At 40.0% G+C, this 17,381-nt stretch overlaps 1 protein-coding gene across 4 annotated transcripts in view; it reads right to left on the bottom strand.

The window, feature by feature from the left end:
• The window catches only part of LOC149445091 (cytochrome P450 2G1-like), a 776,615-nt gene that overhangs the window by 752,166 nt on the left and 7,068 nt on the right, over positions 1-17,381 (bottom strand). For 2 of the 4 annotated variants that reach the window (XM_089654137.1, XM_089654136.1), the window contains exons 2-4: positions 15,647-15,809; positions 13,351-13,500; positions 3,653-3,813 (exon numbers count right to left, since the gene is read on the bottom strand). In XM_089654137.1, coding sequence (XP_089510263.1) covers positions 3,653-3,813; positions 13,351-13,500; positions 15,647-15,809 — 474 coding nt within the window. Of the gene's footprint in view, positions 1-3,652; positions 3,814-13,318; positions 13,501-15,646; positions 15,810-17,381 lie in introns of all 4 variants that reach the window. The other 2 variants (XM_089654138.1, XM_089654139.1) reach the window with 2 other exon arrangements.

Consider the following 17,381-nt stretch of genomic DNA (forward strand, 5'->3'; position numbering starts at 1 on the left):
GGATAAATCTTGGTAAAAGTTTTATCTCTGGTTTTTATTCCCTTTTATTTTATAGTGAATAGTCATTTGTGTGTCTTCTTGTATTTTTTGTATTTTCTGTAACTTTTTATACTTTGTACATATTTTAGGCACTGCCCACTTTCGGGCTACCAAATCTTAAAATGAATAAGTGACTTCTGTGTATTTAAGCATGGGCTCATATCTCCGGAGAGATTAGATTGTATTGTATTTTAGTGCCTTTATACGCTCAGTCAAGCTCATTGCCAATCTGTATGCAATTGCACTGTGTGTTGGCAGATTTTGTGTGCAGATTGTAAAGGTAACAGATCTGCCAGACAGAGATCTGTGTGTGTGGGGTGTCCCAGCAGACCATTCTGCGGATAAACTGTTGGGTGGTGGCAGGCTACCTTTTGTGGTGTGTCTGGTGTGGGGGTGTGTGGACAGTGGAAGAGTGATTAACACCAGGGTTCTAGCTTGTAGGATAGCTGGAGGGATCCTAGAAGGGTGTGTGATTGCTAAGCTGCTCCTCAACTCTAATTAGTGCACCAGATTGTATATAAGATTTTTATCTGCCAGTGTGTGGGGTCGACCAGCTGGATTGGAGTGGAGTCTCCCTCAGGTGGTGACCAAGAGGTAGTGTGGGCTCTGAAAGTGTATCACGGCCGGTCTTATATACGGTTTTATATATTCAAAGTTAAGTGCCCTATATTCCCTCTTATCCCAAGTCACGGCCGCACGTGCGCGCCTCGGTTAGCTGTGGGCGTGGTGTGTGGGTGACCCGTGACAGGAGGTATCTCAGTTAATACCTGTATGTACCCAGGTATATGTGCACAATTCCACCAGGACTCCTATGGGGTCCTTTGCTGATAATATATGTTTGTACATTGAATGTATGTACTGTTATTATTATCTTTCTATATAAAGTTATTATTTCCATACTGTAAATACTTATGGTATTGTTATATGTTGGTTGCAATAGTTTCTTTGTTCCCAATTACCTGCACTTTGATTAGATTACTGGTTAATTTCTACAGGAAGGGAATCCCCTCTGTTCACAGAGGTCCTGTCCTGGGTGGAGGCTCTGCACGGGACCAGGACAAGGGCAGAAGGGGAGGCTGCCTTGGGCACTGTGGTATCATGTAAGGTTGGGGGGGGGGGGCACCATAAGAAGACTGGAGGGAGGGGATTTATTTTGGGAGGGGGAATTTTGGGGTGGCAGGATGTAAGAATTGTTCTAGGAGGGGAAATCTGGGGAGGTGTGCTAGGAGTAGTGTTTAGAGGAATTGTGTTGGAAGGGGTGTGGTAGGGATAAAGGATTTGTGCTAGGAGGGGAGATTTGAGGGGTTTATGCTAAAAGAGATGATATGATAAAGGGGGGAGGGGATTTGTGCTAGGATGGAAATTTTTTGAGATGGGAGATTTGTGCTAGTAGGGATGATTGGGAGGTATAGGTGATGGGAGGGGAAATTTTTTTTGGGGGGGGATTTTCGCTAGGACGGGAGACTGGGTGGGGGGGGGGATTTGGAGTGGGGAGAGAAGATGTGTACTTGTAGGGGAAATTTGAGTGGTAGAGGATTTGTATTAGGAGGAGTGATTATTTTGGTGGGTGATTTGTGCTGGGGTGATTTGGGAAGAGAGGAGATTTGAGCTGGGAAGCAGTATGGGGGGGCAAAGATTTGTGCTGGGAGAGGGGGATTTGTGCTTAGCGAGTAAGAATGCTGATCAGTGCTCAATTTTTGCTCACACATAATGATCACACATCTTGGGGGGGGGGGGGGTGCAGTTTGGTATGTTTGCCATGGGCTCTAAATGACCTTGTCCTGGCACTGGCACTGCCAACTTTATTATCCAACCTACTCTTCCAATAAGCAAAGGTTCCCGTATTTACCATGTTTAGCGCAATATCCTGTTTGGGGAGGATCATTTCTCATAACCTCCCCCCAAAAGGGGGCTACATAGTATAAAAATGTGACACCTTTAACAGTGTGTAGCTTATATTATGTTCAAAATCATATATAATTAAAATGGCCCTTTCTATACAGCATGGTAGTGATTTAATAAATGGCAGTGCACACTAGGCAGCCTAGTTTGCCTAGTGGAAGCACCAGTCCTGTACATATGGGCATATACTGAGAAGGGAGGGGATATATTCAAAGGGCAACTTTATTAAAAGTGAAGATGTCCCTTAAGTTGTCAAAAGAAGAGGTATTAGTGCATGCCTTTTACACAGTCTGAATTTCATCAAACTGTCAAATTACATTCTGACATTAGTACGTTATTTCCAACCTGGTCTGCCCCATTCCATTTTTTATTTATCTATTGGCCAAAAATAGGCTCTTTTGCTAGTATATACCATCCAAGGTGGCGGCGTCTCACACAGAGAGAGTTCCGGCCTGTGCTGCACCCAAATGCCCCTAGGTGGCAGTACTAGTGGCTAACGGTTGCCTAGTTTGCCTAATGGAAGCACCGGCCCTGCTTGGGACCTTATTCTCCTGCTTCAGTTTTTGTAACATTGAACTTATCAGGTAGAGGTTTTACCTGCCAAGGAATTTGTATTTCTCCCTATTCAGTCTATTGCAGCACAGCCTAGTCTAGCAGGGAAATAGATATTCTTTTTGTCAGCTGCAATAAGGTAACACTTAAAGGTATTGTCCTTCCCACAGGCTGTGACTGGAGAGTGAGAAAGACTAACCTTATTCTGATCTCTACTTCTGTGGGTGTGTTCCTTGGTAGTAGATAGGATAGATAACTATGCTGCTTCTCCCTCTCTCAGTCAAAGCTCTGCTGTACAAGGTCTGCAGTCAGGTATTACCTTGTCAAATTCAAGTTTTCAGACTGCTGTAATTTACTAAAAAAAATTTAATTTATTGATGCATTATTGAGTAATACAAGGCTGTATTAATTTGTACCAGCCTGGAGTTTAGTTTTTAAAGCGGTCTGTGGTCAAAATATACAGTAAAATCATATATTTGCACATTGTATTTCAATTATTTCTAGCCTGCTAATATTATTTGAATGATCTTGACGTTTATAAACTTACTTTGTGAAGATCTACACACATTTACAGCCTTGAATTCTGTGACACGTAGTCACTATGCCCTGTGAGCAGGCACTGCTGTGTCATACATTTACCAGAGCCTGCCTTCTGGACTACAGAGGTGCTGAGAGGTGAAGTCAGCACAGGAATCAAAGCAAGGTACCATGCGATGTGTAGTCCTTAGAAATGTAGGAGAAACTGCAAAAATCCAGGAAGGTGTGGAAAACGATGATCAGCAAACAGGTAGAGCTCACAACATGAAAGGAGATTTTTCACATACGCTTATATTGGGTTGACAAATAAAGATATTGTTTGTATTGGTATTACAATGCTGAGGTTATAAAATGAAAGTGTATGCTGTGACCATAGATCAATTTTAATGATTCTCATAGTGCTTACACCAACTTTTGTACGTTAAACCAATTTAAAGGAGCAGATGCCTGGAATTTTAGAGGCAAAGTAACTAATTGATGCTTCATGAGCATTCAACTTCAAGGAATTGATACTAGTCAAAGACTACCTCTATTTCCTCCCTACGGTAAAGACAATATGAAGTCAAGGACAGCATTTCTGCTATAGAGTCCTAATCCCCAGCCAAACAAAATCTTTAGTTACCTGTCCCCAGGTGGAGGCCATGAGCTGGAAGGTTTCATTGAACATGTTGAGAAGTCTCAGAAACTTCAAATCTTCATACTCAAACCGGCTTCCAAATACTACAGAGCAGATGACATTGGACACGGACTGGACCAGACGATCGGTGGGATTTATAGGTGATTCTAAAAGGGAAGATGCATTGGCAATAAGAATTTTAGGTGCACTGGCACACAAAGTTGGTGCAGGGATTTAAATGCAATGCAAAATGCAAAGAAAAGTTATGTCAGTACCAGGGGTGGACGGATAACTCATGGGGCCCCCAGGCAATAGGGGATCATGGAGCCCCTATGTCCTTGCTCACACTCAAACCACACCCAAAAAAGCCTATGAAAGGTACCAGGGGCATCTCATGGGGCCCCCTACTGACCCCGGGCCCTCGGGCAGTGCCCGATTTCCCAAATGATCAGTCCGCCCCTGGTCAGTACTTATGTAGCATACAAATTATTATTAGTAGTATTTTTGCCATATATTGCATATTTATATCACTCTAATTTTTAAGTTTCATTACTTTTAAATGGTTATTCAGCTAGACCCTTTAATGAACAGAGCTCAATGATGCGTAGATGCCCATGTCTGCATGCATCAGTTAATTTTACAAAAACTCTACGGTGACCAATATCTCCTCTAAATACATTTTATATTGCTTTTAAGAATGTATTTTGTATTAAGTTCAATGTAGTCTTTACTTAGTGCAGTTTTTTTTATTAAAGCTGATCTCCAGGAATTAACTGTATTGCATGCTTATGTTGGTTCAGCTTAGCAAAATGTAAGTAAGCAGATGTCACCACTGGAGAGCTGAAAGTCACCATAGTAATCAGTCCTGATGGAGTTCTCTTCAAGCAAGTTCCTCTCTCCGCATTGACCACAGGCAGTCAATCACTTGGGAATGTTGATATTCATAGATCACTGTGTACTTTTTTCAATGAATACAAGGTGCTCTCTGGTTGAACAAGGTGAGAATAATGGACCACCCCTCCATATCGTTCAATTCAAGAACACCATGCATTAATTGAAAAAAATAATAACTGCTCTATGAATGATGGCATTGGGTGGATGCCAACAGAAAAAAATGTGATTGGCAGGTGTCACCACCTTGCCTCCCCTATTAAAGACCTACACTGGATGAAGAGAGTGAGTCCTCCTTCTGACACAGGGGGCAAGCCGGCAAAATAGGTGCAGGCTGCTTTCGTCCCTCATGTGAATATTGTAACCTTGATACAATTTGAACAGTGGACCATGGGGCAATTGCACTTTTTATAAACCTATTATGGACCCATGGAATCCTTTACTAATTCATCTGGATGATTCTTTTTGGGACACATTATAGATCCAATGTGGACATTTGGTCTTTCCAATTATCTATTTAGATGACAACCCTGGATTTGCTAAGTAAGCTTGAAACTACCATTAAAACCCACTATTTTTGCACAGGACATGATGGATATCTTTAAATTCACATCAGGAGAATGTTGTAAATTGGATATCTAATTTTATTCAAGTCTTTTGGTAGTTCGAAACACCCTTACTTTTGACATGTGGTGTTGAATACTGTCAATCTCTATTATTGGATATTATTGATCATTATATGAATTTTGTAGAGTCATATACATTGGAATTGAATTGATTAATGTTATTGGTGTCCAGGAGACCCAGTTGTTTCAGTTACAGGACTATACTGTATATTGCAGGCATATGCATCAGTCCACTACTCTAAATATACAATTTATATGGGTATACATTCTCTAAGAGACTTGGCCACTTGTATTGTCCTCTTTATTGATGAGACACTTTCTTATGAGTGAGCCATAAGGATGTGTATGACTACCATGTTTCATCTCTTATTGGGGAATGTTAGGTTGGTACTTTTGGATTACAGCTAGTGACTTGCACTTTGGCAGGTATTGCATGTGATCGTTACTTGGGTATAATTATCAAGTACTCTACAGTATAACTGATATTATATACGGCTGTGGTACTCCTTACTTCACTCCTCATATGAGTAATTTCTGAGGGACATTACTGGGCAGATACCGAATTGGTATGTCTGCCACGCCCCATTATATTAGAGTTACGTTTGGAGTCATGGTGGGACACACTTTGGCAGATACTCAGCTCTGCTGAATCTTGTACTGTCTTCTGGTAATATCTTTTTTTTTTTACATATGTTTTCATGACCCACACGTAGTGTCTACCCATATTTTGGGTCTAATTTTTGAGCATTTAGGTTTTTTTCTGTTGGGTATGGATTAATTAATGCACATGTCTGCAAATATTTAGATCTTTAAATCAGTGATGGATATCTAATAACATTGCTAATGGTTCATAGCCTTTGTGCTTCCTATTAATCATGCAATCTATCTTGTGTGGTATTGAATTATAGATGAGAGGTATACATCTGCAATGTGGGACATTTTAAATTTACAGCATGGTTTTTAAATATGTTATGATCACGTGTGCCATATCATTACATTTTTGATGTTTGTTAATATGGTTCGTGGTCTGCAATTTTCCTTTTTTCTTTTGATAACTTTAGGGTTAAATTCTAAAATACTGTATGGCTGTTGAGCTTCCTACTTCAGGTTCTTTATTTGATTGGGTTATCTTTTTATTTATCGTTGGGTCTCCAATTTTTTGAAGTTTAAAGTGTTACTTAACCCAGGACCCTACCTTCACTATATCTGGTCTCCCACAGTACACAGAACATGGAAGTGTAATTGTTTTAGTAAATATAAACTGCTAAATACCTTTTCTCATCAACAGTTAGAGCAGTCTTGTGACTTCTATCAGTGTCCAGCAAAGGACTGGTTAAAGCTTATAGGAGGAGTTTTCATTCCACCCTGATTGTCCTATGAGGTTGCATAACCCCAGCCCCTCTGTCTGGACAGTGCTGATTGGCCCTGTGCTGATCACATGCACTCGCCCAAGAAAAAAAACACTCTCTAGCAATACACACCAAACTAAGCATGTGCAGCTTACTCCCAAGGCTCTGTTCTATCAGCAGATGGAATAGAGACAGTAGAAGAAGGGGAGGATCATAGAATATGGGATCAAACATCCTTTTAACACAATGCGGAGGATTAACCCCTTAGGTTCCACAGTAAGTATAACAAGCATGATTTACTGCATATACAGACTGATTTCACTGTTGTGGGTTTAGTAACACTTTAAAGACTAGAGACAGCATTTGTACTAGATTTTTTTTCTCACCATAACTGTGCACAGTTATACCAAACATACTGAAAAAAAGATGTAGGCTTTACATATACTTTAAATGTTATATCATTTATTGATTGGCCAATAAAAAGCAATCTTCTGTTCTTTGTATAAGTACAATGATTGGATAATAGGTGGATTATTTGTTCTCAGACTTTAAATTTCAGCTTTAGCTTGTACAGGTTCCAAGAAATACCTTTGTATTCTGCCCTGTAATTCAAATATTTACTGAGCATTTTTCACGGTCTCAAGAAGTCTCAAGTTATGTTTACAGAGGCCAATCCCTTATGTATTATAATAGATAGCGTGTGTGCTAAGATATGATTCTTATAGTGTAACTGGTTAGGTATTGTGTTCTGTTTACATACATCCCTGATTTCAAAAGTAATGCTTTATGAAGAGACATACCATATCATACCCAGGACTTTGTTTTGCAGGAACTTGGGAGAGCACTGTTTCTGCACCTTAAGCACTAAATGTATGTAATGGCAAGGGGTGCTGGGGTGTGCTGGAGGGTCCAATGATGCTGGCTGATGGAGGATCTACCGTTGCAGGGTGTGGGGAGTCTATGGTTGATTGAGGGGTCTGTTGTTGCTGGGGGATACATTTTTGCTGGGGGGGAGGAGGGATCTGCTGTTGAGGTAGGGGTCTATTGTTTATGGCTGCTAAAGGGTCTATTAATGCTGGCTGCTGGTAGATCCACAGTATTGTTGCTGGTGGGGGTCTATTGTTTCTGAGGTGGATCTGTTGTTTCTAGGGGGTAGTTTGTTGCAGGGGATCTATTGTTGCTTTGGGATATTGTTGCTGGCTGCAGGGGATCTATTTAACTACTTTTCTTATTATTATTATTATTCATTTTATAACAAATTGCATACAAACTAACTAGTACCATCACAAGATGATACTTGGTTCTGTTTTCTCTAAAAGGGGTGGTACTAGGAGGTGGATAGGGGTGGAACCAGGGAACCGTGCTCTAAGATGGGTAGGGGGTGGAGACAAGAGGTGACTCACAAGGAAGAGTTGTGAATAAAGAAGCCCTGACAATACCGTACCTTTCAAAAAAATTACACTGAACAATTGTGCCCTATAGCTTCTATATGAGTGGCAGGATAACAAAACCATATTATATCCAAAAATCAACAGACATACTATAATGGAGTCTATTATTAGTATTTTCCATTAAATTGCTTGTGGTATGTTAAAACCGAATTAGATTAGTTTAACACACTACCCTTATGACACCCCATTGCCCCCCTATTCATTTGGAACTGTGTGCTCTACACAAGAAGAGAAAAGCACTTGAAAGAAGTTCTGCAAAGGTGTGGATTTTCAAAGGCTAAATGTGTGATTTATTTAAAAAATTTTGGAAATATAGGTATTACCATTGCATTCTTCTTTCACAGTTTGCTAGTTCTCTTGGCTGCCATGGTCAACTTTCAGCTAAACTACTTGAAGAGTACTTGAACACTTCAAATAAGTGTTCAGTTTGTAATCCTAATATACACAATTGTTCTAGATCAGGGACTCTATAGGTACTAAGTGGTATTAAATGAAGTATAAAAAAGCAGTATAGGTGTACGTTTATCAAGCAATTATAAATGACCATTGCTATGTTCTCTGGCATTCTCAGAGGAGACAGCTCTCCTCTGAGTGCCTGTTTATGAAGCGGTGTAGATCGCTTCTCCTGATGAGGAAAGAAGTGATCTACAAACACTTTGAACTCTGGAAAACGGCTGTTGTAATCTCACCAGATCTAGCGAGATTACAGTATCAAGAGATCAGTAAAACACACAGCTGTCAGTTTATTAAGCAGTGGTAAATTACCTATGCTGGGGTGGCGGCTCTCCTCAGTACACACGTACACAATAATAAAAAAAATTATGTAAAAAAAATAAATAAATAAAAAATATATACAGTGGGGCAAAAAGTATTTAGTCAGTCACCAATTGTGCAAGTTCTCCCACTTAAAAAGATGAGAGAGGCCTGTAATTGGCATCATAGATAGACCTCAACTATGAGAGACAAAATGAGAAAAAAAATCCAGACAATCACATTGGCTGATTTGGAAAGAATGTATTTGCAAATTATGGTGGAAAATAAGTATTTGGTCAATATGAAAAGTTAATCTCAATACTTTGTTATATATCCTTTGTTGGCAATGACAGAGTTCAAACGTTTCCTGTAAGTCTTCACAAGGTTGGCACACACTGTTGCTGGTATGTTGGCCCATCCTCCATGCAGATCTCCTCTAGAGCAGTGATGTTTTGGGTCTGTCGCTGGGCAACACGGACTTTCAACTCCCTCCAAAGGTTTTCTATGGGGTTGAGATCTGGAGACTGGCTAGGCCATTCCAGGACCTTGAAAGTCTTCTTACGAAGCCACTCCTTCGTTGCCCGGGCGGTATGTTTGGGATCATTGTCATGTTAGAAAACCAGCCACGTATCATCTTCAATGCCCTTGCTGATGGAAGGAGGTTTGCACTCAAAATCTCACGATACATGGCCCCATTCATTCTGTCCTGTACATGGATCAGTCGTCCTGGTCCCTTTGCGGAGAAACAGCCCCAAAGCATGATGTTGCCACCCCCATGCTTCACAGTAGGTATGGTGTTCTTTGGATGCAACTCAGCATTCTCTCTCCTCCAAACACGACGAGTTGTGTTTCTACCAAACAGTTCTATTTTGGTTTCATCTGACCATATGACATTCTCCCAATCCTCTTCTGGATCATCCAAATGCTCTCTAGCAAACTTCAGACGGGCCCGGACATGTACTGGCTTAAGCAGGGGGACACGTCTGGCACTGCAGGATCTGAGTCCCTGGCGGCGTAGTGTGTTACTGATGATAGCCTTTGTTATGTTGGTCCCAGCTCTCTGCAGGTCATTCACTAGGTCCCCCCGTGTGGTCCTGGGATTTTTGCTCACCGTTCTTGTGATCATTTTGACCCCACGGGGTGAGATCTTGCGTGGAGCCCCAGATCGAGGGAGATTATCAGTGGTCTTGTATGTCTTCCATTTTCTAATTATTGCTCCCACAGTTGATTTGTTCAAACCAAGCTGCTTGCCTATTGCAGATTCAGTCTTCCCAGCCTGGTGCAGGTCTACAATTTTGTTTCTGGTGTCCTTCAACAGCTCTTTGGTCTTCACCATAGTGGAGTTTGGAGTGTGACTGTTTGAGGTTGTGGACAGGTGTCTTTTATACTGATAACAAGTTCAAACAGGTGCCATTGATACAGGTAATGAGTGCAGGACAGAGGAGCCTCTTAAAGAAGAAGGTACAGGTCTGTGAGAGCCAGAAATCTTGCTTGTTTGTAGGTGACCAAATACTTATTTTCCGCCATTCTTTGCAAAGAAATTCTTTCCAAATCAGCCAATGTGATTGTCTGGATTTTTTTTCTCATTTTGTCTCTCATAGTTGAGGTCTACCTATGATGCCAATTACAGGCCTCTTTCATCTTTATAAGTGGGAGAACTTGCACAATTGGTGGCTGACTAAGTACTTTTTTGCCCCACTGTATGTGTGTGTATATATATACACATATATATATATATATATATATATATATATATACACATATATATATATATATACACACACACACATATATATATATATATATATATATATATATATATATATATAGCACTGAGCATTATTATTTTAAATATATATATATACAAATACTACACATACACATATTATATATATATATATATATATATATATATATATATATATACACACACACACACATATTTAAAAAAAAAGAAGAAGAATTAAAAAATAAATAAATAAATAAATTTAAAAAAAAATAAATATATATATATATATATATATACACAGTATATGTGGTTTGCATATGTATACATATACTGTGTATGTGGATATATATATATATATATATATATATATATATACACACACACACAGGTGACACTCGAAAAATTAGATTATCGTGCAAAAGTTCATTTATTTCAGTAATGCAACTTAAAAGGTGAAGCTAATACATGAGATAGACTCATTACATGCAAAGCAAGATAGTTCAAGCCGTGATTTGTCATAATTGTGATGATTATGGCTTACAGCTCATGAAAACCCCAAATCCACAATCTCACAAAATTAGATTACATACAATCAATAGAACAAGGATTGTACATAGAACAATATCGGACCTCTGAAAAGTATAAGCATGCATATGTACTCAGTACTTGGTTTGGGCCCCTTTTGCAGTAATTACTGCCTCAATGCGGCGTGGCATGGAAGCTATCAGCTTGTGGCACTGCTGAGGTATTATGGAAGACCAGGATGCTTTAATAGCGGCCTTCAGCTCTTCTGCATTGTTCGGTGTCATGTCTCTCATCTTTCTCTTGGCAATGTCCCATAGATTCTCTATGGGGTTCAAGTCAGGCGAGTTTGCTGGCCAATCAAGCACAGTAATCCCACAGTCATTGAACCAGGTTTTGGTGCTTTTGCAGTGTGGACAGGTGCCAAGTCCTGCTGGAAAATGAAGTCAGCATCCCCATAAAGCTCGCCTGCAGAAGGAAGCATGAAGTGCTCCAAAATCTCCTGGTAGATGGCTGTGTTGACCCTGGACTTAATGAAGCACAGTGGACCAACACCAGCAGATGACATGGCTCCCCAAATCAACACAGACTGTGGAAACTTCACACTGGACTTCAAGCATCTTGCAGTGTGTGCCTCTCCATTCTTCCTCCATACTCTGGGTCCTTGGTTTCCAAATGAGATGCAAAAGTTGCTCTCATCAGAAAAGAGGACTTTGGACCACTGAGCAACAGACCAGGTCTGTTTTTCTTTAGCCCAGGTAAGACGCTTCTGACGTTGTTTGTTGTACAGGAGCAGCTTGACAAGAGGAATACGACATTTGAAGCCCATGTCCAGGATGTGTCTGTGTGTGGTGGCTCTTGATGCACTGACTCCAGCCTCAGTCCACTTCTTGTGAAAGTCCCAACACTTTTGAATGGCCTTTTCCTGATAATCCTCTCCCGGCTGCGGTCATCCCTGCTGCTTGTTCACCTTTTTCTTCCACACTTTTTCCTTCCACATAACATTCTATTAATGTGCTTTGATACAGCACTTTGGGAACTTCCAACTTCTTTTGCAATTACCTTTTGAGGCTTTCTCTCCTTATGGAGGGTGTCAATGATGGTTTTCTGCACAACTGTCAGGTCAGCAGTCTTTCCCATGATTGTGATTCCTATTGAACCAGACTGAGAGACCATTTAAAGGCTCAGGAATCCTTTGCAGGTTAAGGCCTAATTAGCTGATTAGAGTGGGACACTTTGAGCCGAGAATATTGCACCTTTTCACAATATTCAAATTTTCTGAGATTGTGGATTTGGGGTTTTCATGAGCTGTAAGCCATAATCATCACAATTATGACAAATCACGGCTTGAACTATCTTGCTTTGCATGTAATGAGTCTATGTCATATACTAGTTTTACCTTTTAAGTTGCACTACTGAAATAAATGAACTTTTGCACGATATTAAAATTTTTTGAGTTTCACCTGTATATATACACACATATATACATATATATTTATACACATGCAAACAAAAGTATATTTAGATACTACTCTGGGGTTTTAGGGGTGTTGTACAAGGCAGGTGGGCTTTCCTACTGTCTTGGAAGCTCTAAAGGAAGAAGAAGAAAGTTCAAAAACTTCCTCCTTCCTCCTCAGAGCTCAAGTGATTCCCTTCTCTCCCCAATTCTTCACCTCTTGACTGGAGAATTTGAGTGGGAGAATTTTCACACAGATCGCCACTGAAGGGCTGACATCACTCCTTCATAAAATAACCATTTTTGTGTCTGTCGATTGCAGATTGTCTGTGTGCAGAGAAGATCAGCAGAGAACATGTTCTTTGCTGATCTTCTCTGTTTCATAAACCACTAATGTACCGAAATCAGCAGCAACCCTCAGGATCGCTGCTAATCTCAGTTTCATAAATAGACACCATAGTCAGGGTATTAGACAGTGACAGCAGTGCAGGAATGTTTTCATGACAGATTTGCTTCATGTGGCAATCCTAGATCACATTTTTATCTACAGACACTTCAGTGTTCTCCAAATACATAAAATCTGGGTCAGGTAGAAGCAGATGGATCCAGTCATTGGGAATAATGAAACGTTATATTGCATAAAAACTACTGATCGGCTTTTGGTCAGATACCTGCTTTTTCGTTGGCTTGTCTCAACCTCCCATGTTGTATATATTCAGAAAACACAGAAGCCACACTGGAAATCTGTCACCTCGGCTAAAAGATGAAGAATACCACACCTGGGCTCCTCTCTAAGGTAGCTTTGGCTTGCAAAGAGCTTATTCTCTGAGCCTTTCCAAGCAGCATGCATCAGAGACTTTTGAGTTTTGTTTGAAATAATAAAAGATATTAGCACCATCTTTAGTAGAAAGAATTGGAACGCCTTACGTTTCTGGTTCCTGAGCTCCTCTATTAAAAAATAAGCTTCTTCTTGGATTCTCTCTTCAATGCTTCTTTTTCCCATCCCAAAATTCCTCAATGTCGTCACTGTGAATCGACGTAGCTGTTTCCACCGTTCTCCATTGCTCAGGATTACACCTTTGGGCCAAAAAAAGTGTCGACACATTTATAAAAATGTAATGATTCTCTACAGATGCAATGCCACCCATTGATAATTCTGAGTAGATATTGACTGATTTAGTCATCTAGTAACTTCTTTTAGCCCTTCATCTGCCTGAATTCTTATGAAAGGATCTCAGTCCTTCTAATAAATGTTTCATTTAGCCTACGGTATGTAGACAACATAGCAGAAAGTGTGAGAGCCTATGGAGTAGGCATTGCTAACAACTCTAAGGGGACTTGCTGATGGAGTACTTTGGTAAGTTAGAACATCGAGATAAGTTTGTCAGCCAAACCATTACATGGTGTAAAATACTATCCAAATTATACGCCTTGATGTTGGGAAACGTCATGCCTTCTCACTTCGGTAAATATAGTTTTGATAAAGATACACATCCGTTTACCCTGCCATAAACATTTTATAAAGGCTTTGCTGATCAGTTAACTATAATAACAACTTTAAATTTAACCACTTTATACTTTCCGTTTATAGACATGGGCCGCACGGGAGCAGTGCCGAAGTGGGTTGACGTTTCTAAACGTCACCAGCATTCACTGCCTGTGCGTGTTCCCTGGGAGTGCGTGAACACCGATCATTGTACGGGATCTCTGTGTGAGGTCCCGATCATATGATCACTGATTGGCCAATCAGTGATCACATGATTAGTAGTAAACAAGATGTCACTTAGTGACATTGCTTAGTGCTTGTGAAATCTGTGAATGATCACAGAGATCACATGGTATAAGGCTATTCACAACAGCTTTGTACCATGTGACAAGCTGTGACCAATCACAGCTCGCACAGTATTTCTCAATGGCTGCAAGAATGCAGACAGAGAGAAGGAGAAATTATTGCTTTTACAGCTTTTATGGGTGTAAAAGCAATCAGTGTAAAAAAAGAAAAAAAAATCTTCATCACCCCCCACAAGTAGTACAGTGTCACTATGGTGACACTGTACTGCTAGGGTGACAGTATGTTTAAAAAAAACCCATAAATAATAATATAAAAATAAAATAAAAATGTAAAACATTTTTTTAGAAAATTATAATTTTTGGTTATAAACTAATTTGGGTTATTATTTTTTTTTACTAAAAAGATAGCTGAATACATTTTGGCCAAGATTTATGAAGAAAAATTATTTATTTGCAAAATTTTATAAGAAAACCACTTTTTTTTCCAAATTTGTGGACTTTTTCATTTATGTAGCAAAAAAATAAAAATCCCAGTGGTGAATAAATAACACCAAATAAAGTTTTATCTGTCTCAAAACAATGCTAAAAAATTCATATGGGTACAGTGTTGCATGACTGCGCAATTGTCATTCAATGTGTGATAGCACTGAAAGCTGAAAATTGGCCTGGACAGGAACGGGGTAAAAGTGTCCTGACTGGAAGTGGTTAAGAAGAGGTATGCTCTGTAGAGGGTAGAGGAGTTTTGTGGAGCGAAGTGAAAGTGATGATATGTTGCTGAGAAGAAAGGGGGAGTTAAATGACTTTTTTATTTGTCCCTGTATAGCCAAGGGAAGGGTCACAGTAAGGCTTGGTTCACACTGCCACAACATGGGATCCAACTTGTGAGACCCCAAGTTGCATGACATGTGAAATTCCATAATAGTCAATGTCTTAATTAGCACTACTGAAGTCATTCTGACTTTAGAAAAGGATCCTGTACTACTTCAAGGTGACTTCTCTCCGAATTGTGTCCATTTACTTTAATAGACGTTGCCTCCAAGTCGGATAGTCATGTATATTGATGTGATTTGGATCCGACATTACAGGAAGATTACCCAGGCATTCCCTGAAAGTTGCTTCAGAGTAGTACTCAAGTTGCCTGTTAAAGTCGCACTGCAAGTCATGTGACTTTCAGGTAGCAGCAGTGTGTACTGAGATTAAACCCCCAATATTAAAGATTTGAAGTACTATGTAAGTAATGAAAATCATAAACTAGAAGAGTAAGGTTGGGGATCCAAGGGTCACCATAATGAAATTGTTATTGTACTTTCATTAATTAACCTTTTTAAGAAAAAATGCTTATATCAGCATTTTCTCTCTAAAAGGTAAATAAAAGCAGGCAACATTGGAAGTGATTTAAAAAAAAAAGCAGAAAAGCTAAACTATGCATTACCATGTGCATTGAAGAATCTGTCCACTGCCGGCATGTGACCACGGTTGCTGAATTCCTCTCCGTGGTCAATAAGAACTTCTTTCACCATTTGGTAGCTGCAAAGGATTATTACAGGGCGTGATCCAAAATACAAGGTATATATTGAGCCGTATTTCTCTTTCAGCTGAAATTATACAGACAGAAAAAAATTTAATTTAAACTTAATGTAGTTATCTGTAGCAAGTGAGTGGTGGAATTCTGAAAGAATATGATGACAATTAAAGTGATATTAAAGGCTCAGTTTTTTTTTAAATATAACAAACATGTCATACTTACTTGCTCTGTGCAATGGTTTTGCACAGAGCTGCCCTAATCCTCCTCTTCTTGGGTTCTCCGCCCTCACTTTTGGCTCCTCCCCCTTGTTGAATGCCCTCATAGCAAGCAGCTTGCTATGGGGGTGGTTGTGCATGCTCAATAAGGGCTCAGCGTCACCCCCCCACTCTCTCCTCACTGGCTGTCATTGCTGGACAGGTTGGTCAATTGTTATAGTTTGACCATATTTTCATTTTAACCACTTGATTTCCGGAAGTTTTTACCCCCTGCATGACCAGACCTTTTTTTGTTATTCAGTACTGCGCTACTTTAACTGGCAATTGCCTGGTCATGCAACACTCTACCCAAATGACTGTTTATCATTTTTTCACACAAATAGTGCTCTCTTTTGGTGGTATTTGATCACCACTGAATTTTTTATTTTTGGCAATATAAATGAAAAAAGACTGAAAATGTTGACCCCCCCCCAATATTTTCTATTTTTTGTTGTAAAACATATCCAATTAAAAAAAATCTTCTTAAATTTAGGCTAAAATGTATTCTGCTACATGTCTTTGGTAAAAAAAAATTCCAGTAAGTGTATAATAATTGGTTTAAACATCTACAAACTATGGTATATTTAGTGGAATTTTTGCAGCTATCACTCTATACTGGTAATGTCGGTGATCAGCAACTTATAGTGGGACTGTGATAGTGTGGCAGGCAATCTGGCACTAGCTGATGCTGGCTGGGAGGTACACTGAAAGTACTAATAATAACTAACACTGCCATCATTAGTGACACTAATGCAGGGATCAGTGCTAATACTTCACTGTACTGATGACACTGGCTGGGAAGGGGTTAACATCATGGGGCAATCAAAGGGTTAACTGTGTGTCTAACAAGTGTAATATGTGTAATATTTGCTAAGAGATTGGGCTGTTTTTTCTCCCTGCATTGCAGGGAGAAGTAACAGCCAGATTGCTGTTCTGTAAATACAGGGTTCTAGGCTGGGACCTGCTGACAAAACTCCGTTGTGTCCAACCGCAGCAGGGGACAGCATGGGGCACACACTCACCCCAAACCCGGAAGCAGGCTTTAAACTTTTTTATTATGTTGCTTAGCCTGCAGCTGCTGCCCGGTCACAGTAAATCTACTATGATCGGGTAGCAAGTGGTTAACAATTGTTCGTTCTGATATAGATTTAAAGGGGAACCCCATGTCAATTTTAAAAAAATGGCTTTGTTTTCCCCCCAAAATCCATACCAGACCCTTATCCAAGCATGGGGAGAGCAAGTGCCCTTCCCAAACCATACCAGGCCACATGTCCTCAACATGGTGGGGTGCCTTGGGGTGGGGGGATCTCTGGATAGGGGGCTCCCCCTAAAGCATCTTGTTCCCATGTTGATGGGGACAAGAGCCCCTTTCCCCACAACCCTGGCCC

Source organism: Staurois parvus, unplaced genomic scaffold, assembly GCF_062004578.1.
Source record: "Staurois parvus isolate SC_StPar_1 unplaced genomic scaffold, SC_StPar_1.0 ptg000746l, whole genome shotgun sequence".
NCBI classification, from domain to species: domain Eukaryota; kingdom Metazoa; phylum Chordata; class Amphibia; order Anura; family Ranidae; genus Staurois; species Staurois parvus.